Source organism: Xenopus laevis, chromosome 9_10S (genome assembly GCF_017654675.1).
Source record: "Xenopus laevis strain J_2021 chromosome 9_10S, Xenopus_laevis_v10.1, whole genome shotgun sequence".
Lineage (NCBI taxonomy): Eukaryota > Metazoa > Chordata > Amphibia > Anura > Pipidae > Xenopus > Xenopus laevis.
The window spans coordinates 114,767,356-114,794,373 of NC_054388.1; the positions used below are offsets into that span (position 1 = coordinate 114,767,356).

The window sequence follows — 27,018 nt, forward strand, 5'->3', positions numbered from 1 at the left end:
TCCCTCCGCCACCGTTACAAACTAGGGTGCAAACCCTACTGGTTTCATTTGAATCCAGGTAAATCCTGAGTTTTTCTGGCCTCTGTGCTTCAGTGGCTGCAACCAAAAAAATTCATATTTTCAGCATTTATATGGCATATTTTTTCTGGCCTCTGTGCTTCAGTGGCTGCGACAAAAAAAATTCATATTTTCAGCATTTATATGGCATATTTTTTCTGGCCTCTGTGCTTCACTGGCTGCGACAAAAAAAAATCATATTTTCAGCATTTATATGGCATATTTTTTGTGGCCTTCATATTTTCAGCATTTATATGGCATATTTTTTCTGGCCTCTGTGCTTCAGTGGCTGCGACAATTTTTTTTTATATTTTTAGCATTCATATGGCATATTTTTTCTGGCCTCTGTGCTTCAGTGGCTGCGACAAATTTTTTTTATATTTTTAGCATTCATATGGCATATTTTTTCTGGCCTCTGTGCTTCAGTGGCTGCGACAAAAAAAATTCATATTTTCAGCATTTATATGGCATATTTTTTCTGGCCTCTGTGCTTCAGTGGCTGCGACAAAAAAAATTAAAGATTTTCAGCATTTATATAGCATATTTTTTCTGGCCTCTGTGCTTCAGTGGCTGCGACAAATTTTTTTTATATTTTTAGCATTCATATGGCATATTTTTTCTGGCCTCTGTCCTTCAGTGGCTGCGACAAAAAAAACATAATTTTTCAGGAAAGTACACATGCCCAATTTTTCAGGGTTCTGCAACAGTGGCAAAATCACATCTTTTATGGTCACCGCAGGTGATCAATAAAGTAGACCAAAACTGGGCCCACACTGCAGAATCAGTGTTTTATGGTTCACTTCACTGTACATTGAATTACCTCTGCCTGACACAAGCACGGTGACTGCTAAACACACCACTACAGAAATATTGCCACCAACAGGACGAACATCCTGGAGGTGACAAGCAACTAGTAATTAAAAACTATTATTTGCTCACTTGACGGTATCATTCATGAAAGCTCTTTGCGTTTTTTTGCGTTGCAGTAAGCGCCGCGTTTTGTCTTTGCGTGTGAACAGGCTGTAACCTTTACACGACTTGATTGGCATGTAGACGCCGGACGTTTTAAAGCAGTTTATTACACAGGTTTAGGAATGTAGTGTGATTTCTGCCCTTTACAGCACAAAACGCAGCGCTGTGTCAACAATGTATTTTTCAGATACATTTTTGCCCTTGATCCCCCTCTGGCATGCCACTGTCCAGGTCGTTGCACTCTTTAAACAACTTTAAAATCATTTTTCTGGCCAGAAATGTCTTTTCTAGCTTTTAAAATTCGCCTTCCCATTGAAGTCTATGGGGTTCGCGACGTTCGCGAACCGTTCGCATTTTTGACGCAAGTTCGCGAATATGTTCATTTTTTCCGCCGTTCGCTACATCCCTAAAAAGGAGAGCCATACAAACATTTAGGTGTTGTCCATCTGCAACTTCAAACCTATTTTCTCCCTTTCCACTCAATTGTAAGCCTGTTCTAAATTACAGAGAAAAGTATAACATAATTTTTTCCTGCAGGTGACTCCAGTTTATATGTCTGTTTGTTTTCCCTTTTTGTTTTATAACCCAATGTTAATAGCTCGCTGCTAAGCTTTTTTGTAACCTACAGGTCTGTTAGAGCATATTTTGATTGTAATACTTGTGTGTATGTTAGAAAGAAAAGGACTTGACTTGACTTGACGGTTATATGACTTTGATGTGTCTGTAATGAATATGTTTGCCTTACTGTTTTTGGTTCTCTTTAATGTTTATATGTTTTCGGTGGTACCTCTTGTAATATAATATTTGTTCTATGTGTCTGTCACTAAAATATTGTCATTTTGACTATCATGTCACTATTCGTATCTTATCCTAACATCTTCTTTGTTATTATTCTCATAGTAACATTAGTTCTCTTGTGTATTTCTGTTTGTGAATGGGTTACTCGTGAATAAGGTTAATTCACTCTACTTGTCTTTCTTGTGTTAACAGAAATATTAGTGTTGTCTCTTTAAATGTTCTCTGTTATAGTTTTTTTGTCTCAAACTTACCTTACTTCTATTTTTTATCTTTACGTGTCAGATTAATAACTCTTTTTATAAGGGTATTATGTTTGACTTGTGATCTGAAGAAAAAACATGTTCCATTAGTTTAGAATATGTAACAATCCTCCTAGATATGCTAGTTGAGTGCCCAAAACATTTTAAGTTTCAAAGCCTTTGTTACGTGTCACAGTGGAGGCGACAAGACTGCGTTTTCCTGGCCAGAAGGCTATAGTATTCTTCCCTCATAACTTGAAATTCTACTGTGACAGATAAAGGATATGTGTAAGAGTAAATATTTTACCATACAAATTGCATGCCATTAGATCTAGCAGGCTTATGCCAACCAATAGAAAGTGATATTTCTCACATATACTTCAGCTGAGATATTACACCTATTCTCTGCTCCTTGCTCAGCAAACTTAGATCCAGTCCTTTATATGGATACCCAGGAGCAATTAAATGCCATTTAAATATTCCTATTGGCAACCTTAGAGTAACACAGGGTTACACAATCTTAGAACTTTTGGTTCCTCAGACGGTGCAGGCCCCAGTAATAAAGATTCTTATTGAGCTAATGGTTCAGAATGTTTTAAGCTTATTAACAGTAGTACTTCCCCTGAATATTATGAAGACAAACGTCCTGACGACCAAATAAATCATGGTCAGTTGTTTCACACTGAAGTACTTAACGGTGCATTAGACTTACAGCACCCTTTAGAGGAAATCTAGTTCATAGTCCAATTAATAACAAGAAGGATTCTATTTGCTGGTACTGTCATAAAAACTACATTTCCCAGAATCCTCCGTTGCACAATATTTCAGATGCTCCAACTTCTCTCACTGTTTTGTAACTTCCTCTTTTGTCAGGCAGCTGGCTCAGGAAATTTTAACCACAGCAAATATTTTTAACTTTACTATTTCATACTCATCTGTATTTTTTCTGTTTCTCCTGCGTCTGGATCTTTTTCACCGACATGAAGGTGAACTTGATGCAGTTTGGACCCATACCCGATTCACTCATTGGTACAGGTTAAATTATTTTCATTATTCTCTAGACAGATGTGAATCTATTATTTCATATTATTGTACTGCATCTGCAGTACAACAAGAGGGGAGTATTATATTGTGGGTTATGTTGTGGTTACTATTTTTCTAATTAAATAAGCTTCAGTTCATAAAAATGCAGCTTATGTACTTGTGCCGCTGCTAAAAAAAAAAGAAAAAATTCTCCCGTAATCTTTGCACTTGTGTATCTTGCATCACAAGTCTGCAAGTGTAAGAAAATGCAGAAGTGACACATTTATTGTTGATTTTATCTGATAACCAGTCATTTCACTACCAAATTTGTAGAAATAAATGATGCTACTAAAATGGGTCTATGTCATTCTCATTTAGGCTAAAAATATAAATATATATATAAATATATATAAAGGTACAAGAGAGAACTTTTTAAATGTTTTTCCTGGTTATGATGAATCAATATTATTTCGTTATAAGAAGGAAACAGTACAGGTTGTATTTGATAGTTTAAACAATTACATTTTCGATTCTGTTACAAATTTGCAAATATCACTGATCTTAAGTGGAGTTGTGTCTTTGTACCATCCCACTTCCAACAACACAATCACTGGCAGCATTTGGTTGGATTTATTCCCAGCTGTCCTGTCAATTCTCTGTAACAATCCTATCAGCTGTTGTGGACTCTCTCCATTTGAATTAACCACAAGAAAACAAAAGTCCTTCACTCATATCATAAATGTACAACCACTTCTCATTACTGACAGTTCATACAGTGGTTTCATTAGAGTTCTTTAGCTAGTACACTAGATTAGTCAGTATTATCAGAACACCAGATATTGTCACATTGTCTCTTTGTTTCCAGGTTGGTGATCTGAGCAAAATTCCATCAATGAATTTTTTTTTACCCTAATAAATTCAAATATACTCACAACTCAAATTGGAGGTTATTTAATAAAACAATTTGAATGTCTAATATTCGATCAAATAGTTCCGACCAGAAGACTCTAATCGTATTCGAATCGAACCATACAAATTGAATTTATCCTTTGGAAAAACAAATCTTGAATGTCAGAAAGGCAATAAACATATTCAAATGGTTCAATTGACTTCTTCTGTTGACTTCTGCAGGTTTTAGGTGGTGAAAATCGAACTGGAACTGTTGCAATTGTTGAGGTAAAGATAAATCTCACATTTAAATTTACATTCGAATTGGGAGATTAAAATTTGAATGTGTTTATTTTGACACCAAAAAACTATTTCAAATTTACTGTTGGACCCTTTATAAATCTGCCCCTTATAATATGTTTTAAGAGTGGTGGTAAATGGAACATAGTATTTGTACCTGGATAGAGAACTGGCTAAAAGATAGACTACAAAGAGTGGTGGTAAATGGAACATTTTCTAATTGGACCAGTGTTGTTAGTGGAGTACCGCAGGGCTCTGTAATAGGTCCCTTGCTTTTCAACTTGTTTATTAATGACCTGGAGGTGGCCATTGAAAGGACTGTTTCTATTTTTGCAGATGATACTAAATTGTGCAGAACTGTAGGTTCCATGTAGGATGCTGCCACTTTGCACAGTGATTTGTCTAAACTGGAAAACTGGGCAGCAAACTGGAAAATGAGGTTCAATGTTGATAAATGCAGGTTATGCACTTTGGCAAAAATAATATAAATGCAAGTTATACACTAAATGGCAGTGTGTTGGGAGTTTCCTTAAATGAGAAGGATCTTGGGGTCTTTGTAGATAACACGTTGTCTAATTCTGGGCAGTGTCATTCTGTGGCTACTAAAGCAAATAAAGTTCTTGTATAAAAAAGGGCATTAACTCAAGGGATGAAACATAATTGTGTCTCTTTATAGGTCCCTGGTGAGGCCTCATCTGGAGTATGGGGGCAGTTTTGGACTCCAGTCCTTAAGAGGGATATAAATGAGCTGGAGAGAGTGCAGAGACTAAGTGCAACTAAACTGGTTAGAGGGAGGGAAGAGTTAAATTATGAGGGGAGACTGACAAGGTTGGGGTTGTTTTCTCTGGCGGAAAAAAGGCGCTTGCGAGGGGACATGATTAGACTTTACAAGTACATTAGAGGACATTATAGACAAATAGCAGGGGACCTTTTTACCCATAAAGAGAATCACGTACCAGAGGCCTCCCCTTCAGACTAGAGGAAAAGAAGTTTCATTTAAAGGAACAGAGTAGGGGGTTCATCACAGTGAGGACAGTGAGGTTGGGGAATGCACTGCCGGGTGATGATTCAGTTAATGACTATAAGAGGGACTTGGATGATTTCTTGGACAGACATAATACAAAGGCTATTGTGATACTAAACTCTATAGTTAGTATAGATATGGGGATATATCATTTATGTGACAGTAGGGAGGGGTGTGTGTATGGGGCTGGGTTTTCATTTGGAGGGGTTGGACTTTATGGACTTTGTCTTTTTTCAACCCAATTTTACTATATAACATATGAGGAAAACCAGATGCTTTCTGTGAATTTGTAAAATGGCTGTTGAAATAACTTTATGTACAATATAATTTTTCCATAGGACAATCCTTAGACCTTTACTGTTCAGCTGAAGACTCTGGGGCTTGATGGTCATTGCTAAGACAGTTGTACTGGAAGTTCTCTTCCCACAGCACTGGCTCACCACTGGAAACCGAGGAGACCTAATTTTATTATTAATTCATACTGGAATATATCAAAATCTATTTTGTGAAATTCCTTCTCTAGGAGATGTTTATAGGATGATTCATTTGTGCTAATTAAAAGTGAATTTTTAATGCTTTTTAGGGGCAAAAATCCATATATTTAAGATAACTGTGTTACATGAGGAATAGGGTTGCCACCTTTTCTGGAAAAAAATACCGGCCTTCCTGTATTCTTGCCGTTTTTTTCCTATTGATAACATTGGCATCAGCCAGGCCAGTAAAATACCGACAACCCTAATGAGGAAGCTTATATTAAATTTACATTTTTGTAATAGTTCCCCTTTAAGGTATGAAGATCCTAATTAGAAAGATATTATATAGTGAATAAAGTGCCCCCTCTTGTAAAATATGAGGATATTATAAGTTACCGAGGAGTTTCAGGACCATATAAAAACACAAGGCTGAGTGTTTTTATACAGGTCATGGAACTCTGAGGTAACTAAGAGTTCCATATCCTCATATTTTGCAACTGGGGGTACTTTATTTATTATAATACACAAGTTTCAGTGAGTCGTGTGACAGAAATTACATCAGAACTCACCGTATTTAGCTGATGACATCAGAACTCACCGTTTATAAGGATATAATTTACAATATATTCATGGCTTTTATGTATTATATGATTATAATTTCATACCTCCCGACTCTCCCTTTTTCAGTTTTTCTCACACTTACACAGCAGTCTGTGAGTTTTCCCTCTGTCCCTAACTCTTTGTCCCTCCCTTGTGTTTCCTAATCCAATCATTCTTCTCTGCTGCTCTCTGTACCGCCCACATTCCACTCCCAGCCAATGAAGTTGCATCTCAGCTCCTCTCCCTCTCGTCACTTCCTCCAGCAGAGCCACAACACTGTAGGAAACGGGTGAGGTGAGTAAGGGATGGGGCTGCACTAATGGTGTGAGTAAAGGAGCAGCGTTACCTTGTTGTTCCCAACACATGAGCTGATTATTCCCAGGGACACTTTGTACTGACTCAGTGCAGTTTATGTGGCAGCAGCAGCAGCAGCTCCAACCCAGCCACCATAAGTGAATTCCTGTGCCATTTGGTAGCAAGGACAGCCCTGCAGCCTGAGGGGATGATACAGACTGGAGCTGCTTTACTCTATTGCTACTATAGTTGTTCTGGCTGACACTTTAGAGTTGGGGGGTTGGATGGTGTTTAGCAAGTGAGGGAATACAGGGATATGGGAGATAGCTCATAGTACAAGTTGATCCAGGGACTGGTCCCATTGTATCTTGGAGTCAGGAAGGAATTTTTTCCCCTCTGAGGGAAGTTTGAGTTTTCCACTCTTGTGTATTCATATGTGAATAAAGTTCATGAAGTCATATTAAGACATTGCCATGAATCCATCTGCCTCCTCCAGCCCTGTGCATAGCACAACAACCCCAAGCACATGAATAAACACATTGGGGACCCTCTAACAAACATTTGCCAATGCTGACAACTCCCAACCAGGTTCACCTGTCACATACAGAGTATGTCACACACAGGTAGGGTAGGTAGGAGACAGGGAAACATATCAGGGACACTCTAAGATAAACAATATGTCCTGTCTGAGGTGGGAACATGTGAACAATGCAGCTACTTACAGACACATACCTACCAACTCTCCTGTTTTCTGCAGAACTATCCCAATTTTGACACCTTACACCACAGTCCTGTGTTTCTCTTTGATTTCCTGCACTGACCCTAGAAAACTTAATTAGTTCCTGAAACTTAATTAAGAGATTTTTTGGCAGGTAGCCCAGAACACTGATAAGCTGCACTTCAATACATTTTAACAATTTAAAATAATCAAAGATACAATTGTAACTATTTAAGATTTTAGGGGCTGCATGCCACCCAGCAGCATTCTAATTTTTTTGGAGTCACTGGGGACACATAGGGGATTTGACAGCTCTTTAATTGTCCTGTGTGTCTAATCCCCAGTGCTCCAGCTCCAGAAACCTGCACATGCTCTTGAGCCGGGGGAAAGGGGTTTGGCAAGTTGAGAGAAAAAGCCACAGGGCCCTCTGGTCTGCGGGTTCTTTTGAACTTGAAAATAAGGGAAAGGGCCCCACTGTAGGGAGAACTAATGGGATTCTGTGGGTCTGGGCCCTTGTAATTAAATTGGGAGATATTGCTGGGAATAATCCTGTATAGAATTGGGTAAGTGCTTAATTCCAGGGTCACTTCCAGGTCAGTCCCTCCCACGAGGAGCCAATGGGATTGTGGGAGGAAGCGAGTGACACAGGGATGAAGGGGAAGAAGGATGAAAACAAGCGGAACAAGAGAATCCTGAATCTGACACTGGAGATGATCTATCTGCTGACTGGAGAGGTGAGGGGCACTGTGACTGGCACACTGACAAGAGACTGTCTGTCTGTACAAAGGGGGTCTCTCTGCAGCTCAAACACCATTCTCTCTTCCTTTCAATATTTAGCACTACATCCCTAGGAAGAAGTCAGATGATGGGGGGGCCCTGCATGCCCCTGGCTCCGTCATACAGAAGGAAAATAACAAGAATGACAAGAAGATCCTGGAACTCATGTCCAACATCATCCAGCTGCTGACTGGAGAGGTGGGTACAGCGGCCCCTTATTGTTTAGTAACAGTGGATGATAATCCCTTTCTCTGGCTGGGGGATGACTGGAACATTGTGTGTGACAGGTTGCCATAAGGATACTGAAAACAAGAAAAAGCAGTAAAACCCCACACTACCTCACTAAAATTAATTGAGATTGAATTATATAAGTGCTTAGTGCTATTATAAACATATGCTTAGTTGTCAATCTTATAAGAACCATGAACTTTTAGATTATTCATCAATTGTGTGTAGATAGATTTTATTGCGGGTCACATCACCTGATTTGTAGCACTTGAGCACCTTAATCTTTTTAATTATTTATATATAACACAATCGATTGAAATACCATTAATTGTATGTTTGTGCTAAATTGATTGAGAACTAAGCATATGTTTATAATAGCACTAAGCACTTAGATAATTAGATCTCAATTCATTTTAGTAAGGTAGTGTGGGGTTTTACTGCTTTTTCTTGTTTTCAGTATCCCTATTCTAGTTTATATACCGCTACACAGCCTGAAATTGGGTAATACAAGTGAGTGTACATTAATTACAAGTGAACTAAATTTTTTGTTTGTGAGGTTGCCATAAGGACTCATGATGTTTCCATCTATTTTTCCTTGGACGAGTGGGACTATATAAAAGGAAACAAGGACCTTTATGAGGAAGGGATGAAGGAGGAGCCACATCAGCTCCACCCACTGGGTGAGTAATGGGTGATTTCTTTCATATGCAGTGGAAAATTTCAGTTTGGCTATGTATTTATACCCAGATAATCACATGTGGCACAGACACTCCGCTATCCTACATTTGAGCATTGCTCGCTAGGGATGGGCAACTCGGACTCATTTTGCTTTGCTAAAAACGCTCAAAAAGGGTCTCTGATTTTTGCATCTAAATATTTGGCTCATTATTATTATAATGCCTGTATGTTGTGCAAGCTCTGCCGGTGAGATTTGTGAAGTACTGTGCAGTTACTTTTAGCAACATCCATTATTTCTATCACAGACGTGCAGGCTACAAACCAACCAACCAACCAACCAACTATATGAACTGCAACTCCGGCGAGTCCCTCATTAGTAACCTCTGTGCCCATGCAGTACATGTTATTATGTATATCCTCTATGCTTGTACCACTGGTTTGTGTTTAATCACGTGCATATTTAAATGTGTATAATATCACTTTGTGAATAGGTGGTTTTATTGAGGTTTTATGCCACTTGTACTTTAGGGGATGGGCGTGTGCTTTATCCATTAGTTACAATTAAAAGAGACATTTTGTGTAAAAAAAATAAGAATGTGCCAGTGCATTATATACTCTTAAATATAGAAGGAATGTGCTTTGAAAAGTAATGTTTCTGGTTACTTTATTGTAATGTTCTGCACAAACCCTACTGGTCCCACCCATCTGTTCCACTTGCTGCTGCCTCTTTCCCAGGCTGTGCAGGGGAGCCATGAGCACTCAGCACCAGGGCTGCCATTAGGGGGGCACAGGCCTTAAGGAGAGCCTGTGCAGCACTTTTCAAAATAGCCAGGCTGTACGCCTCTTCCTAAGTCCTGAAAAAGGCCAAACAGCCGAAGTCACGAAAATAGCCTGAAGTCCTGAAGCCACTACTGAACACCAGTTTTACTCCTTTTTTTCTGATCATACCAACTTCCAATGATGTCACTTCCAGTTTACAATGAGAGCACTTCCTGTTTCTTGCTGGTCAGCGGGTCGCAAAAACCCCCAAAATGCTCGGTATGTGGGTGTGTGAGTGATTAAGTGTAAATGAAAGCGTTTGAGTAAAACTGGATACGCACCTGACCCCCAAGAACCCACCTCCGACTCTAACCTGCCATGTGCTCCTATATGTATATAACCACACCCAACCCACTTTGATATCACAGAACTGGGTGGGACACGCCAGCAACCAGTATATAAAAAGTAGCACGTCCATTGGAAGTCAGGCATTAGGAGTTTGCAGCAGTTGACTCAAACCCGCAGATAAACACTCAGGTCCCATGGGCTTTGGGTCGGCTCACACATCACTAGAATTTTAAGATTGTTTCCCAAAAGCTTTAAATATTTTTTAGATATTTATCTGATCAACTATAAATAATTGTTCTTCTCTTAAACAGTCTGTGAATATAAAGATGAGAGTAATATTATAGCACATATGGAATCAACAATATGCTCTAATAATTATGGAAATATCACAAACCCTGAAATTTCTCCAGTAGAACAGCCTCCACCAACCAATGGGATTAAAGAGGAAGAGGCTTCGTGGGAAGAGAGAAACCAATCAGATTGCAGCATTTATCCACTTACAGAACAGATACAGGGAACAGACACACCTACTCCTATCATGGGATACAGCCTGAATAACACTCCAGCAGATGATTATATATTGGTTGTTGTTAAAGAGGAAGAGGCTTCATGGGAAGAAGAAAAACAACTTGCAGAACAAACACAAGCAACAGACACATCGACTCTCATGGGACAGAGCAAGAACAGTAGCTTGTTCATTAAGGATACATCAGATGGTATTAACGATGATTTATTTTTAATGGAAACAGACCATAATTACTGCAAGATAAATACAATTACAGGACAGATACTGCAGACCGATAAACAAAATGATTCTGTAGCATTTGTTATTAAGGAGGAGCCAGCTTCATGTGAATGGGGGAACCAATCAGAATGCAATGAGTACCATCAAAATTTTAGTTATAATAGAGACTTTGATAAACATGAAAAACCCCACAATACAGAGAAAACGTTTTCATGTTTGGAATGTGGAAAATGTTTTCCAACCCAATCACGCCTTAAAGCTCATCACAGAATCCACACGGGAAAAAAACCTTTCTCTTGTACTGAATGTGGGAAATGTTATTCATGTCAAGCAGACCTTAAAAATCATCACAGAACCCACACGGGAGAGAAACCATTTTCTTGTACTGAATGTGGGAAATGTTTTTCATATCAAGCAGACCTTAAAAATCATCACAGAACCCACACGGGAGAGAAACCCTTTTCTTGTTCTGAATGTGGGAAACGTTTTGCACGTAGCAGTAGTCTAAAAATACACTTTCAGATTCACACACGAGTAAAACTATAAGTTTATCGTCATTGTGTAAAATGTTTTACAAATCAGACAAACAACAATTATATCTTAATATGCATTTTCAAATAGTTTTGCCACTTCATCTGATCTGTTTACATGTAATAAATCCACCCAGGGGAGAACTCATTTTAATGTTCTGAATGTGGGAAATGTTTTGCAGATTTATCAAAGGTAGAATTTCAAATTGATGTGATTTTTTTTTTCTACTCTAATAAATTCGAATATACTCACAACTTGAATGGGAAGTTATTTAAGAAAAAAATTGAATGTCTGATATTCAATTGAACAGTAATGAAAATTCTAATCGAATTCGTACAAATCGTGTGTTTTCCTCTGACTTGAATGTCAAGAAGGCAATTAACATATTCAAATGGTTCAACTGACTTTTGCCATTGACTTGTAAATGAACTCGGCAGGTTTGAGGTGGTGAATTTTCAAATTAGAACTATTTCCATGGTTTAGTTGTGATAATCTTCACATTCAAATTTACATTCGAATTGGGGGATTAGAATTCAATTGTGTGAATTTTGACACCAAAAAAAAAAAAAACAATTCGAAATTGGTGAAATGGTTCACAAATCAGGAAAACTTTTCTCATTGATTATTATCTTAATATGTATGCTGAAATAACTTTATGTACAATATAATTTTTCCATAGGACAATCCTTAGACCTTTACTGTTCAGCTGAAGACTCTGGGGCTTGATGGTCATTGCTAAGACAGTTGTACTGGAAGTTCTCTTCCCACAGCACTGGCAAATACTGGAATATATCAAAATATTTTGTGAAATTCATATTCTAGGAGATGTTCCAGCATGATTCATTGGTGCTTATTGGTGCTACCATTGGGACACACCCACCCCTCAGATCTATAGGGAGCTCCAATAAAGGGGCCTGTCATGTCCTCTATCTCAAACCCAGAACAAATTCCAAGGTTCAGGTCACGGCTCACGCTTGTGCCTACAGCAGCCCCCTTTAGCGTCGTTAGGATCCCTTCACTATTTGGATGCCACCAGGTCTTAAAGTAAGAGGTTTTTATCAGTATAGCTGCCTGCTGTAGCAACCACAGAGGTAAAGCTTATGTCACTCTGAGTTTGCTGCTCTTAGTTAGTGGGGTGCATTAGCCTGTACTATGGTGTAACTTGTATGGTTGTTCCCTCCCTAGATATATGTGTACTGTGTGATACATCCCACTGCCATGTGAAGGAACAGGAAAGAGAAACTCATATCCTACTTACCAAGATTTTCTTATCCTGGACTGTAACATGGCAGTGGGCACAGGTTCAGCTTACAGTTAAGCATACAATTGAGTCAGCTCCAGTCATCCAATATTAGCAAGTCTTGGTGCACGTATCATCATCATCATTGGTCCATCATCCACTTGTGTTGAATTAAAGTAGAATCCTCATACAGCACCAAATGGTTCAAAGTTAAAAATGCATTTTTAGGTTTACATGGCAAAGACCTGGTTAGCAACGTTTCAGGCCCCTAAAGCCTTTTATCGAGCTTGCCAAACACTGTCTATTGAAGCCTTTTATAATGTCACATATCATTACACAATGTTTGTTTACTCTTATTTTGGTTACAGACCCAATCGCTTATCCAAAAGTCATCTGAAGACATCACATTAAAAAGTAATTAAAAACAAAACTTAGCTAAAAATAGCTTGAGAATCATATTCCCTATTTAGTCCCTGTGGGGAAAGTGTCTCAAATTTCCTAATCCACCTTCTTTTCTCAATAATGTTTTAACTCAGTCTCCTCCTCACTTTGGAACACGTTCTACCACCTGATATTTCAATTGTTGTATACCATGACCAGCTTCTAAGAAATGGGAAGCAACTGCTTTCTCGACTTTTTTTGTCCTTATAGTAGATTTATGCTCTCTAATTTGTTTTCTCGTGGGGCGTGAGGTCTGGCCCACATAGAACAGGCCACAAGGGCATTTTATGATATAAATGACAACTTTGATCCTAAGGTATAATAACCCCGGACTTTTATGGGAATTCCCTTCCCTTCTTGAAATTTGAGCAGCAGTTGCATCCCAGACCCGGAAACAGGCCATTTTTGGATGACCGGAATACACTCTGTTTCTCCTATGTACTTCCTGTACTTTACCAATACGGAAGCAATTGCTTTATTCTTTTAATAGGACATGATAGGTGGTTTGCCAAAATTAATAACCCCGGGAGACCCTCCCTTAGAATTCTCCAGTGTTAACAATATTAGACACCTGGTGACTTAAAACATTGTATTTGGAGACAAATGGGATACGATCATTCTGTTGTCTTTTTTGGCCTTGTGACATACTTACCATATCAGTTTTATTTACCTCTTGGGATATTGGGATAACCCTGATCCCTAAATTTCTCCTGCATCTCATCAAGTCTCAGAATCAATAATTGACCATCTGTAACTATACGTTTAACTCTGCTAAACTGTGATTTGGGCAGTGATTCCTTAACTCGTGTTGGATGGAAGGAGTCAAAGTGCAGCAAAGTGTTTCTGTCAGTGGGCTTGACATACAAGTCCATCGACAGGGATCCACCACACCTCGACACCTTGGTGTATAAAATTGAGACACAATCCTGGCTACTGTCTGTAGTGAATCTAATACATGATAATGAGGCATTAATCTCCCCCACAAATGTTTCAAGGGACCAATGTGGACCCGTCCATATTGCAAACACGTAATCAATATAGGGAAACCTATTGCGACAGTACAAAACTAACCATTTGTTATTGTAGACAAATTGTTCTTCAAACCTGTTCATGAAAATGCTTGCATAGGATTGGACCACTTTGGACCCCATCGCTGTTCCATCTATTTGCCTATAGTATTGGTCCTGAAAAAGGAAAAAACATGTTATATAATGTAAGTTCTAGACATTAAAGTATAAACTTCTTATGGGCATTATCAATTGCCGAATTGTGGTCCAATTAGATGCGGACCGCCTCCACACCCCCATCATGTGGGATGGAATTGTAGAAGCTCTCCACATCGAGTGTGACCAATATTGTCTCCCCTGTAAGTCTGCACATGATTGTATTTTTTCTAAGAAATCCCCCGTAACTCTTATATATGATCTATGAGATTTAACATAGGGTTTAATAATCCGATCTACGAAAACAGAAAATGGCGATAAAAGTGAACCTATGCAAGACATGAGGGGGTGTCTGGGTGGATAATCCAATCTCTTATGGATCTTTGGCAGGACATAGAACACCAGTGTGACTGTGTGTTCTACCTGTAAAAAAAAGATGCCAGAGCCCCATCTATGACCCTCAATTAAAGAGCAGATTTAACTAAAATGCTGATTTTATTACAGATTTGAGGGAGAGGGCTGTAAACCCAAAACTTTATATGTTGTCAAACAGGTTCAGCTTACAGTTAATGAGGATGGTATGGTTGGGCGGAGAGCCAAATTCATCTATTGCTTGTCCTGGCAAATCATGTAACAAGGGTGCACACTGCCGTCTTAAAGTCTTGGAGAAGAAAATCTCTGCAAGTGTGATCTGATTTTCTCTTGTCTCCTTACAATCATTAGAATATTGTCTTTACATGCATTTTGTCATAAGAGTATTTGCCTGAAGCTGTTCTACTTACCTGATCTCTCGTTTTCCTCTTTGAGAAAAGCTCCAAGGCCACCGCCCATTGAGTGAATTTTAATCGTCATTTTTAAAAAGATTCCTTTTTTAATAAAAATAATAGTGCAGTAGTAATTAATCTGCATTAATCCATATTGGGGACAAGACGATCCTATTAGGTCAAGTTATTTTACATGTCAGGTTATTTTAATTGGATTCAATATTCTTAAACTTTTTTTTTCAACAGCATTATATCTGATTCTGAGACTGTTGAAAAGGAAATGCTTCCCATATATTCCAACTTGTGAAAAAAAATCAGAGCACAGAGAGGAGTGAATCTGAAGCAGTAGATTGTGAGAGCAGCTTAGAAACAAGTGAAAGAGAGCAGGTTTCTAGCAGAGTTGCTACTATATCATGGCTTGAATGTGCCTCAATTGCAACAAATATATAAAGTGCATACCTAGGATACTCACAATTCCAGACATGGTTTTCTGCATTACCAGGATTTCTATGGACATTGCCTTGATCTAGTTCATATAGTTCATATTAACCATATAATAAACTTAAAACAAAGCAAAAAACCAAAACTTCAAGATTTGCTGACACATCACACCTGTCGGAAGGGAATGTTGCACACTGTGTCTAATTCAGAAGAAATAATATCTGAAAGTGTCTGATCAACTTTTTCATTGAAAAATTTAGAAACATGAACAAAACACTGGCGTAACTACAGAGTAAGCCGTCCTGGGGGACACGGAGGCCTGGACTGTGGGGTCTGCTTCCTCCATAATGAATACATTTAAGTAAATAGTATGGAAATTCTTACCAACTTGCAGGGAGCAGAGGACATCAGCTGATGGAGAGTGGGCATTGTTTAACATGGTAAAAAGTTTTGCTCATCACTAGTCACTACCAATATTTGTAAGAGTTGTACAGTATGTGGTTGGTTGTCTGGTATAATCAGTGGTGCAACCTTTGCGTCTTTCTGGAATATTCTAGGATGAAGGCATTTTCAGTAAACCTTGTGCTTTGGAAACCTGTGGACATTAACAATATGAACAGTGGCATAACTAGACCCCTAAGGGCCCTGGTAAGTAAATTTATAACTGCCCCCCCATTATAATCAAATAATTAAACTTTTTAAAAACAATTTCCTTTTTCTGTGTAATAAAAAAAACAGTACTTTGTACTTGATCCCAAATAAGATATAATTAATCCTTATTGGAAGCAAAACCAGCCTGTTGGATTTATTTAGGGGCAGATGTATCAAGGGTCGAATATCGAGGGTTATCATTGGCAGCAACATGAGCTGCACAGGCCGGAGGGATACACAGAGCCGCTGTGCAGCTTCCTCCAAACTGAGCTGAATGGAACAAATCTGAGTGAGGAGGATGAAATGGCTTACCGAACGGAGACGTGGAGGCAGCAATCCGTCGGCCCATAGGGCCTAACCAAAAACCATGATCAAAATTGTGGTGACGTCACACGCAGCGCACCGCCAGAGGAGTGCGCCACTGAGAACCCGGACACAGCTTTTTCCCTCTGGGCCCCATCAGGGGTGCAGGGGCATGGGCCCTGGTACCGTTGCATCCATTACACCCCCGGTAGTTCCGCCACTGAATATGAAGCAAAACAGATTTCCATGCACATGTGCAAAAGATGCGCCACAACAACTGATTGTCTAATTGAGGATGCTGGTCTAGGCCAGCGGGGACCCACGAGGGCCAGGCCCCACTGGGTTTATTTCTTTTCGGCCCAATCTGACAATGATCACATTCACTATCACTTAAACTGAGAAAGAGTTTTCTTATTAAAGACTTTGCTTCATGGACATAGGTGTCATCCTTTGGGTCCTCCATACTGATAAAGGAAACTATAAGTTCTGTTCCATCATGATCTGAATGGATGGGATGAATTGGAGATAAATGTGTATGTCCAGTAGCAGCATTGGGTATAAAATTGCTTTTTTAGTTACATAGTTAAATTGGGTTGAAAAAAGACCAAAATCCATCAAGTTCAACAAATAGAACCCAGCATCCATACATACACACACTCACACTTCTACACACGCACTGTTTTACTAGAGGTTCTATGAGTCTCTCTGAAATAATCAAAACATACGTATAAGCTACGTATAAGCAAAGGTTTTTATTACATACATAGGATGAAAAAGAAGTACATTACCGAATGAGTAAAAGAGCAAAACTCTCCTCTCGGCATTCCAGAATCGGAGATCCCGAACCACCCGCAGATTGAAGTCCCTCAAACGGTCCCAAAAGGTCCTGTGGCTGCACCCGTAAACCCCACAGGTGAAATCTCAACTGACCGAAAGGAGACCCCCAGTTTATGAAGGCTCAAAAACAATGAGCTCATACATTAGACCACTTGGTTAATAACATATCTTGTTTCCCATGCCCTCATCAGGATCTGGCCAGACTCCCAATCCGAAGCAAAGATCTTATCTAGCTAACTGGTAGCCGAATTGCATATTCTGCCCCTAGCTATAATAAACGAAAGTCTTATGAGGACTTCATATTAGAGACAAATACAAGTATTATATCATTGACTTATTATTCATTATACAGGATTATAGATTATAAAGCTGTCTTGTATACTATATTGAGTTCAACATATCATATTGGGCTCACCAGTAGAACAGTTCTTTGTGTTATTTTTATACAGTTTGATGGTATTTTTCGTAGTACCATTTTGACCTCGTGTAAGACAAAACTCAGTAAAGGAAAACCTTTAGAAATAGTCAGGCAATTTATTCTTACATAATACAACATAACAGTTTTGTCTGGGTAAGCTGTTGGAGTAACACACAGAATGTCAGCCAAGGACTTACCAAAGACCCACCTCTTGGTCCAGGCATTATATAGCTTTCAGAAGGCTTTTACAATAATTGTGACAAGGGTTTCACGGAAATACCATACATAGTCTGTCTCCTCCTTGTACAATTAATGTCTAAATGATTTACTTAGTCTTACATGTTATCAAAGGAATGTTGTAACATACTGTGCCTAGCTCCAACAGTCCACAGCCTCGCAATCAGCTATGGCTAACCAAGGCCATTGTGGGATTTCCAGTAATCTGAGCAGCACTTCAGCAGTAAGGGGCCCCAACAGACAGACGTTATGCTAACACTCTGGAATTTAAGTAACAGAGTGATGATCTTTTGTTTGTATGGCCTAATATAAGCTATATGAGTGACCATTGTCCACAGTAGACCATTCGCCATAATAGTCCATCCTGCCTTGGGCCATATAGCGTTATGGCGTCATAGAGGGTGGGGGTGACAACTATCAACCCTCTGACACTAGCCATTCGTCCGTCTTAGGAATTGGACCGTTCCAGATATTTTTATATTATATAAACATTCCTCTCTTGAAACATTTAAAAATATGTTTCACATTAGTAATTACAGGCACAGTAAGAGTGCTGAGAGGACCCCCAGGAACAAGTGAGGTCTATTATAAATGGGACAGTGGTGTGCACTACTGTGAGTTACAGTTCAACTGTCGTGGCAGCACCAATACAGAAGTGCAGCTGAAAAGCTGAAATTAATGATAACAAGGAAAACAGGGAGCTAGAGGGCTAGAGGTATTTCCTGTTTTTGAGGAACTAACGTGACTACGAACCGCTGGAACCGCACAATGAAGCAAGAGCTGTCTGAATATAACATGTAGTCTAAGATTTAAGCAAATATATGATTATAGTGAAGTTAGATTTCAAAATAAAACAAAATAAAGCATTACAGAGAGATAATAAAAGGAAATCATTGCATAGAGATAATGAGACATAGTAATAATCATCCTGAGTAAGATAAAAATGTAAAAATGAAGATTAGTAAAAATGAAAAATACTAAAATGAAGCTAAAAATGAAAAATACTGAAATGAGGCAGCTATGACGGGAAAACAACTCATCATAGAGTGGGGAGGCTGACGGCTCTATGTATGCCTTATGAGTTAATCTGTGTGTTTTTAGTCAGACGCACTTCTGCAGCATCCCCCATCGCCCCCCTTTTCTCTACTTTGTATTGTACGGGCGGGGTAGAGCTTAGCTGTGGGGCTGGGGACAGCCTGCTCCTCTGTATCTGAGCTATAACTTTCAGAGAACTTATCTCTGAGCTGTTTTTCTTTTTTTCTTGTCAAACCTCCCCCATAAGGCTGAGAAAGTTTTATCATATAGATGTAAATCAAATGTGAGCAGAAGTTGGAAGGTACTTATAGCACAAATTCTAAAAGAGAAATATAGACCAAGTATTAATGCTAGGATGACATGGATAGACTTAATGAAACTTCCAATAGAGTTGTTTAACCAGCTATAAAATTTTACCTAATCATTTGGAATAACTGAACTGTTCTATAAAAACATTACACTTATTGTTGCAGCTCTAAAACTTTGACTATATGACATTCAGCAAACATTTCAGAAACAATATGAGTACAACCTTCTTTTTCCTATCAAAACACATGATAATCTAAAATCATACTATTTTGGTCAGCTACTCTATTTTTTTTTTTTTATAGATTTAACATTATGGGCAGGACTGGTCTTGGAATCTAGACTCTATTCAATACTAATATTAGCACATGACAGAGTTCTATTATTATGGGGTTTATCATTTTTTTTTTTCTATGTCAGTGCTGTTTACACACAACCAGCTACATATAGAGCTGAGGACCTGGGGCAATAATACAATAATGAGTAATTACAGGAAACTTTCCTTCTAAAACCTTTTTAAACTTATACAATTTTACCTTTGTTGTTTTCATAACTAATCTGAAATTAAACATATAGAGAAAATATTACATTATCACATTCCCATTGTTCTTATAAATTGTACACAATTTAACTATACCACATTCAATACTGTATGAGTTGAAAACTTAAAATTAACCCGTTTCAATATCAGTCCATCAGTTCATTATAGAGGAAAGTCCAATCAGAGAGACATCATGGCGGTGGATAGACATATGAAGAAATATTCAACAGTCACTTGTATTCAGTCAATGCAGCAGTCTCTGTACAGTTCTTAAGAGTTCATAATCAGTCCATGGTTTCGATATTAGGATAGGCAAAAATGTAAAGGCATCACAGATATGAATGGCAAACTTTGAAATGGCTCTTTGTATGTATGTAGAGTTTCTTTCAATGAGTGGTGGGATCAATGATAGCTGTTCTATTTGGAATGGATTGGAATAATCTCAACAGCTACTGATGGAATTTTGCTCAGATCACCAACCTGGAAACAAAGAGACAATGTGACAATATCTGGTGTTCTGGTAATACTGACTTATCTAATGTACTAGCTAAAGAACTCTAATGAAACTACTGTATGAACTGTCAGTAATGAGAAGTGGTTGTACATTTATGATATGAGTGAAGGACTTTTGTTTTCTTGTGGTTAATTCAAATGGAGAAAGTCCACAACAGCTGATAGGATTTTGCAGAGAATTGATAGGACAGCTGGGAATAAATCCAACCAAATGCTGCCAGTAATTGTGTTGTTGGAAGTGGGATGGTACAAAGACACAATTCCACTTAATATCAGTGTAATTTGCAAATTTGTAACAGAATCGAAAATTTAATTATGTAAACTATCAAATACAACCTGTACTGTTTCCTTCTTATAACAAAATAATATTGATAAATCATAACCAGGAAAAACATTTAACAAGTTCTCTATTGTACCTTTATATATATATTTATATTTTTAGCCTAAATGAGAATGACATAGACCCATTTTAGTAGCATCATGTATTTCTACAAATTTGGTAGTGAAATTACTGGTTATCAGACAAAATCAACAATAAATCGAAGTCACTTCTGCATTTTCTTACACTTGCAGACTTGTGATGCAAGATACACAAGTGCAAAGATTACGGGAGAAAGTTTTCTGTAGCAGCGGCACAAGCACATAAGCTGCATTTTTATTAACTGAAACTTATTTAATTAGAAAAAATAGTAACAACAACAGAACCCACAATATAATACTCCTCTCTTGTTGTACTGCAAATGCAGTACAATAATATGAAATAATAGATTCACATCTGTCTAGAGAATAATGAAAGGAATTTAACCTGTACCAATGAGTGAATCGGGTATGGATCCAAACTGCATCAAGTTTACCTTCATGTGGGTGAAAAAGATCCAGATGCAGGAGATACAGAAAAAAAAATACAGATGAGTATAAAACAGTAAAGTTAAAAATATTTGCTGTGGTTAAACGTTCCTGAGCCTGCTGCCTGACAAAAAAGAAAGTTACAAAACAGTGAGAGAAGTTAAGCATCTGAAATATTGTGCAACGGAGGATTCTGGGAAATGTAGTGTTTATGACAGTACCAGCAAATAGAATCCTTCTTGTTATTAATTGGACTATGAACTAGATTTCCTCTTAAAGGGTGCTGTAAATCTAATGCACCATTAAGTACTTCAGTGTGAAACAACTGACCATGATTTATTTGGTCGTCAGGACATTTGTCTTCAGAATATTCAGGTGAAGTACTACTGTTAATAAGCTTAAAACATTCTGAACTATTAGCTCAATAAGAATCTTCATTACTGGGGGCTGCACCGTGAAACAAAAAGTTCTGAGACTGTGTAACCCTGTATCACTCTAAAATTGCCAATAGGCACATTCAAAATAGCATTTAATTGCTCCTTAGTATCCATATAAAGGACTGGATCTAAGTTTGCTGAGCAAGGAGCAGAGAATAGGTGTAATGTCTCAGCTGAAGTATATGTGAGAAATATCACTTTCTATTGTTGGCAAAAGCCTGCTAGATCTAATAGCATGCAATTTGTATAGTAAAATATTTTCTCTTTCACATATCATTTATCTGTCACAGTAGAATTTCAAGTTGTGAGGGAAGAAAACTATCGCCTTCTGGCCAGGAAAACGCAGTCTTGTCCCCTCCACTGTGACACTTAACAAAGGCTTTGAAACTTAAAATGTTTTGGGCACTCAACTAGCATATCTAGGAGGATTGTTAGATATTCTAAACTGATGGAACATGGTTTTTTCTTTCAGATCATAAGTAAAACATAATACACTTAGAAAAGAGTTATCAATCTGACACAAAGATAAAAAAGAGAAATAAGGTTTGTTTGAGACAAAAAACTTCAACAGAGAACATTTAAAGAGACAACACTAATATTTCTGTTAAAATAGAAAGACAAGTGGAGTGAATTAACCTTATTCACGAGTAACCCATTCACAAACAGAAATACACAAGAGAACTAATGTTACTATGAGAATAAGAACAAAGAAGACAATGTTAGGATAAGATAAGAATAGAGACATGATAGTCAAAGACAAAATGACAATATTTTAATGACAGACACATAGAACAAATATTATATTACAAGAGGTACCTATGAAAACATATAAACATTAAAGAGAACCAAAAACAGTAAGGTAAACATATTCATTACAGACACATCAAAGTCATATAACCGTCAAGTCAAGTCCTTTTCTTTCTAACATACACACAAGTAATACATTCAAAATATGCTCTAACAGACCTGTAGGATGCAAAAAAGCTTAGCAGCGAGCTATTAACATTGGTTTATAAAACAAACAGGGCAAACAAACATACATATAAACTGGAGTCACCTGCAGGAAAAAATGATGTTATACTTTTCTCTGTAATTTAGAATAGGCTTACAATTGAGTGTAAAGGGAGAAAATAGGTTTGAAGTTGCAGACAACACCTAAATGTTTGTATGACTCTCGTTTTTCATCTGACAATTCAAACGGACAGGAAAGTGATTCACACTTCACACTCTACAGAATTTCCTTCAGAAAACCTAGTTTTCCGTATTTCTGGCCTGCTAGGTCGCCCCATAAACAGGAACCGCAGAAAAACTTCTAAACAACAAGCAGACTCTGAGATAGAGCCACACATTCTCTCACACACCATTACACATATGACAGTTACACTAAAGTTATTCACACACTCAGCTAGGCAAACATTCAACATTCATGGATCCTTTTGCATTCATCAAACAACATACAGTACACGTGTAATTTCTATTTCAAGATGTTTTAGACTACACTTCATGATAAGGAATAACAAACATACAAAATACAAAAACAGGAAGGAAACTGCGGATTCTTATCATGAATGGCAGATAATTTCAGCTGATTAACACAACAATTAACAAAACAATAGGCAAAAAGAAGAAGCTAGAAAAACATATATACCCCACCCAGGGGTACTTACGCGCGTGTATCCATCATCCGTTAAAGTAAAGCTTTACGGGGAAACCGTCCTGGAAAAGAAAATATCCACGGGTAAACTATCGACATCCGAGAACAAAGCCCCTCGGGTACACTCCAGTAGCCAGCCTGGAGCCCTCCATTGCCTGAAAAAATGACTGGAAAAAAACGGATCACAGTCGGCGGGTCACCATATGATGGTATTTTTCGTAGTACCATTTTGACCTCGTGTAAGACAAAACTCAGTAAAGGAAAACCTTTAGAAATAGTCAGGCAATTTATTCTTACATAATACAACATAACAGTTTTGTCTGGGTAAGCTGTTGGAGTAACACACAGAATGTCAGCCAAGGACTTACCAAAGACCCACCTCTTGGTCCAGGCATTATATAGCTTTCAGAAGGCTTTTACAATAATTGTGACAAGGGTTTCACGGAAATACCATACATAGTCTGTCTCCTCCTTGTACAATTAATGTCTAAATGATTTACTTAGTCTTACATGTTATCAAAGGAATGTTGTAACATACTGTGCCTAGCTCCAACAGTCCACAGCCTCGCAATCAGCTATGGCTAACCAAGGCCATTGTGGGATTTCCAGTAATCTGAGCAGCACTTCAGCAGTAAGGGGCCCCAACAGACAGACGTTATGCTAACACTCTGGAATTTAAGTAACAGAGTGATGATCTTTTGTTTGTATGGCCTAATATAAGCTATATGAGTGACCATTGTCCACAGTAGACCATTCGCCATAATAGTCCATCCTGCCTTGGGCCATATAGCGTTATGGCGTCATAGAGGGTGGGGGTGACAACTATCAACCCTCTGACACTAGCCATTCGTCCGTCTTAGGAATTGGACCGTTCCAGATATTTTTATATTATATAAACAAGTTCTTTATCAAAGTAATGCAATGAGCTATTTAGTTTAATCAAAGTATTACCATGAGTCATTATTGAAAAAACTCCTATTATTACACTCAAATAAACTATATATACTAATATCTATACTAATTGGAGATTTCAATATAGCTATAGTCTATGATGTTATGCTTTTTAAAGTATCATCTAAGCCACTCTTAAAGTCATTAAAGAAATACTGACACCAGAAATTGAATCATTTTTACATCTATAGTATTGGCTTTGTTTGCAACTTATAATTTTGCCATAAAGTATTTGCCCAATGCTTTTACATTATCCATCTGATTCCCCCGCCTAATGGTTTTAAAAACTAGTGATGAGCACCACTTTCCCTTGTTTGTTATAGTTTATACAGGAGCAGTGACCAGCTCCATGTTGTAGCTCCCACCCTTCCCAACTATAGTCAGGTGATCCCACTGGTGTCTAATAAAAGGGCAGCCAAGTTTGGGAGTTTTATTTTGAAAGCAGCGAGTAAGTTGCAGGTAAAACTTAGTCCCTTTGTAAAATGTATAATGAAACTATAGAATTCTTAATGAATCAATTGAAAATTGAGCGTAGGACTGGCCAGATATGGGATGACTGACGTAGTGGGCCAGCTTAAATATATTGCAATATATGGACAATCCCTGTTTTGTTTAAAGGGTAAGGCATTTTTCAGTAGCAGTAGCACAAAATGTCTCAATGTGTTAAATATATTGATAATGGGTTGAGAGAAGAGCACCTCTTGTATTTGTGTGTATATATATATATATATATATATATATATATATATATATATATATATGTGAAATTAAATAAAAAACGAAAAATTGCCATGTACATATGTATTCACCCCCTTTGCCATGAAGCCCCTAAAAAATCATGGTGCAGCCAATTACCGTCAAGAGTCACATAATTAATGATATGAAGTCCACCTGTGTGCAATCTAAGTGTCACATGATCTGTCAGTATTAACACACCTTTTCTGACATGGTACCACAACAATGGTACCACAACAAACCTGCCAAGAGAGGGCCGCCCAACAAAACTCACAGACCAGGCAAGGAGAGAATTAATCAGAGAGGCAGCACAGAGACCAAAGGTAACCCTGAAGGAGTTGCAGCGTTCCACAGCAGAGACTGGAGTATCTGTCCATAGGACCACAATAAGCCGTACATTCCATAGAGCTGGGCTTTATGGAAGAGTGCCCAGTAAAAAGCCATTACTTAAAGTTAAAAATAAGAAGGCACATGTTGAGGTTTTTTTTTAGACTAAAATGTAACTTTTCAGCCACCAAGGAAAATGCTATGTCTGGTGCAAACCCAACACATCCCATCAGCCAAGAACATCATGGCCACAGTGAAACATGGTGGTGGCAGCATCATGCTGTGGGGATGTTTTTCAGCAGCAGCAGCAGCGACTGGTTTCTGTTATTTTTTCCGATTGTAAGGGATACTTACAAGCTTCTCCGACACCATGGACAAGATGTAAGAAATTGCCATCTTGATTTTGTTATTTAATATGAAAGCTGTTGTTCAGGGAACTTACATGAAGCCCTGATTATCATAACAAAGGTTTTCCTGTGATTACTAAGGCCTATGTCTTCTGTGGGGACCATAAAACTGATTGTGTATGTGAGAAAACTTGCTCAACAGGATGTAGGCAAATTGGGGGTTTATCACAGCATCTTGGCAGTTGGGAGGGTTTCTGTGGGGGCAGGTGAGAACCCAGGATAAAAGAACACGGGCAGACATGTGAAGGAGCTGGGCAGCAGAGAGGGAGCTGGGCAGCTGAGAGGAGGCAGCTAGAGAGCTGGAGAAGCCAGAGGAGCCTGGGACAAGACATGTGAGGAATGAGAGACCAGAGGGGAAGGCAGAGATGAAGCCAAACTCTATTCCCCTGCCTTTTTGGTAACAACTATGTAGACTTGTGTAATGTGTAACTGTAAATATTGTAATTTTTGTTTAGTCTAAGTGTAATCATTTATGTAGAACAATCAATTGATTTATTTTACAATATATCACTTTACTATACTCTCATTGGTGTCTTTTTGGTGTGCGCAAAAGAACCAGAAACCCTAGTAAGTGGGTTGAGGTATATTATTAATATTGATATAATATTATTAATATTGATATATACTATATAGAAACTTATACCCGAAGCTAAGAAAGGAGCCAAAGATGAAATAACGAAGCTGTGAAAAGACCCAAAGCCTCAAAAGGAGCTAAAGTTTAAAGGAGAACTAAAGCCTAAATAAAGAAATGGCTAGAAATGTTGTACATGATGTTTTGTGCTTCTGTATCAGCCCAAGGCAACCACAGCCCTTTAGCAGTAAAGATCTTTGTCTCCAAAGACGCCCCAGTAGCTCCCCATCTTCTTTTCTGCTGATTCACTGATTCACATGCTCTGTGCTGCTGTCACTTACTGAGCTTAGGGAGCCACTCACAATATACAGTACACATAGAATAGAAATGTCACAATATAAGGCTGATTAGTAATTAATACACATAATTACTACATGGCAGCACAGAAACCAGTGCAATTAGCATCAGAATTGAATAATCAGCAAACCTGTAGCATCATCTTATATTACAGCCAGGGAAGCTCATTTTCTGCTGGATAATTAGTGACGAGCCCTAAGCTTAGCTTCTCAACAGCCAATCAGAGCCCACTGAGCATGTGAGTGTCACAGACACTTTCCAAGATGGTGAACCCCTGTGACAAGTTTGAAGTCCTGGATCATTGCTGTTATTGGCAAGCTGAAGCTTTAGGCTGATGCAATAAGTTCAGTATATAAAATTTGGCATTTTTAGCCCTATTCATTTTAGGTGT

The 27,018-nt window shown here is 38.2% G+C and overlaps 2 protein-coding genes and 1 long non-coding RNA gene across 8 annotated transcripts in view; 2 read left to right on the forward strand and 1 right to left on the reverse strand.

Annotated features, from left to right (window-relative positions):
- Positions 1-27,018, reverse strand: part of XB5772961.L (Gastrula zinc finger protein XlCGF53.1 L homeolog) — a 579,535-nt gene that overhangs the window by 274,086 nt on the left and 278,431 nt on the right. The window lies entirely within an intron of this gene.
- LOC108704311 (oocyte zinc finger protein XlCOF22-like) overlaps positions 1-27,018 on the forward strand; it is a 167,487-nt gene that overhangs the window by 109,590 nt on the left and 30,879 nt on the right. The window contains exons 3-5 of the mRNA XM_041578997.1: positions 7,968-8,120; positions 8,224-8,361; positions 8,948-9,071. Of these exons, the coding sequence (XP_041434931.1) occupies positions 7,968-8,120; positions 8,224-8,361; positions 8,948-9,071 (415 nt within the window). The remainder of the gene's footprint in view (positions 1-7,967; positions 8,121-8,223; positions 8,362-8,947; positions 9,072-27,018) is intronic.
- On the forward strand, positions 2,939-6,000 carry LOC121399139. The gene is made up of 3 exons (XR_005964771.1): positions 2,939-3,095; positions 4,221-4,265; positions 5,640-6,000. It is a non-coding gene; the product is annotated as an uncharacterized LOC121399139 (long non-coding RNA).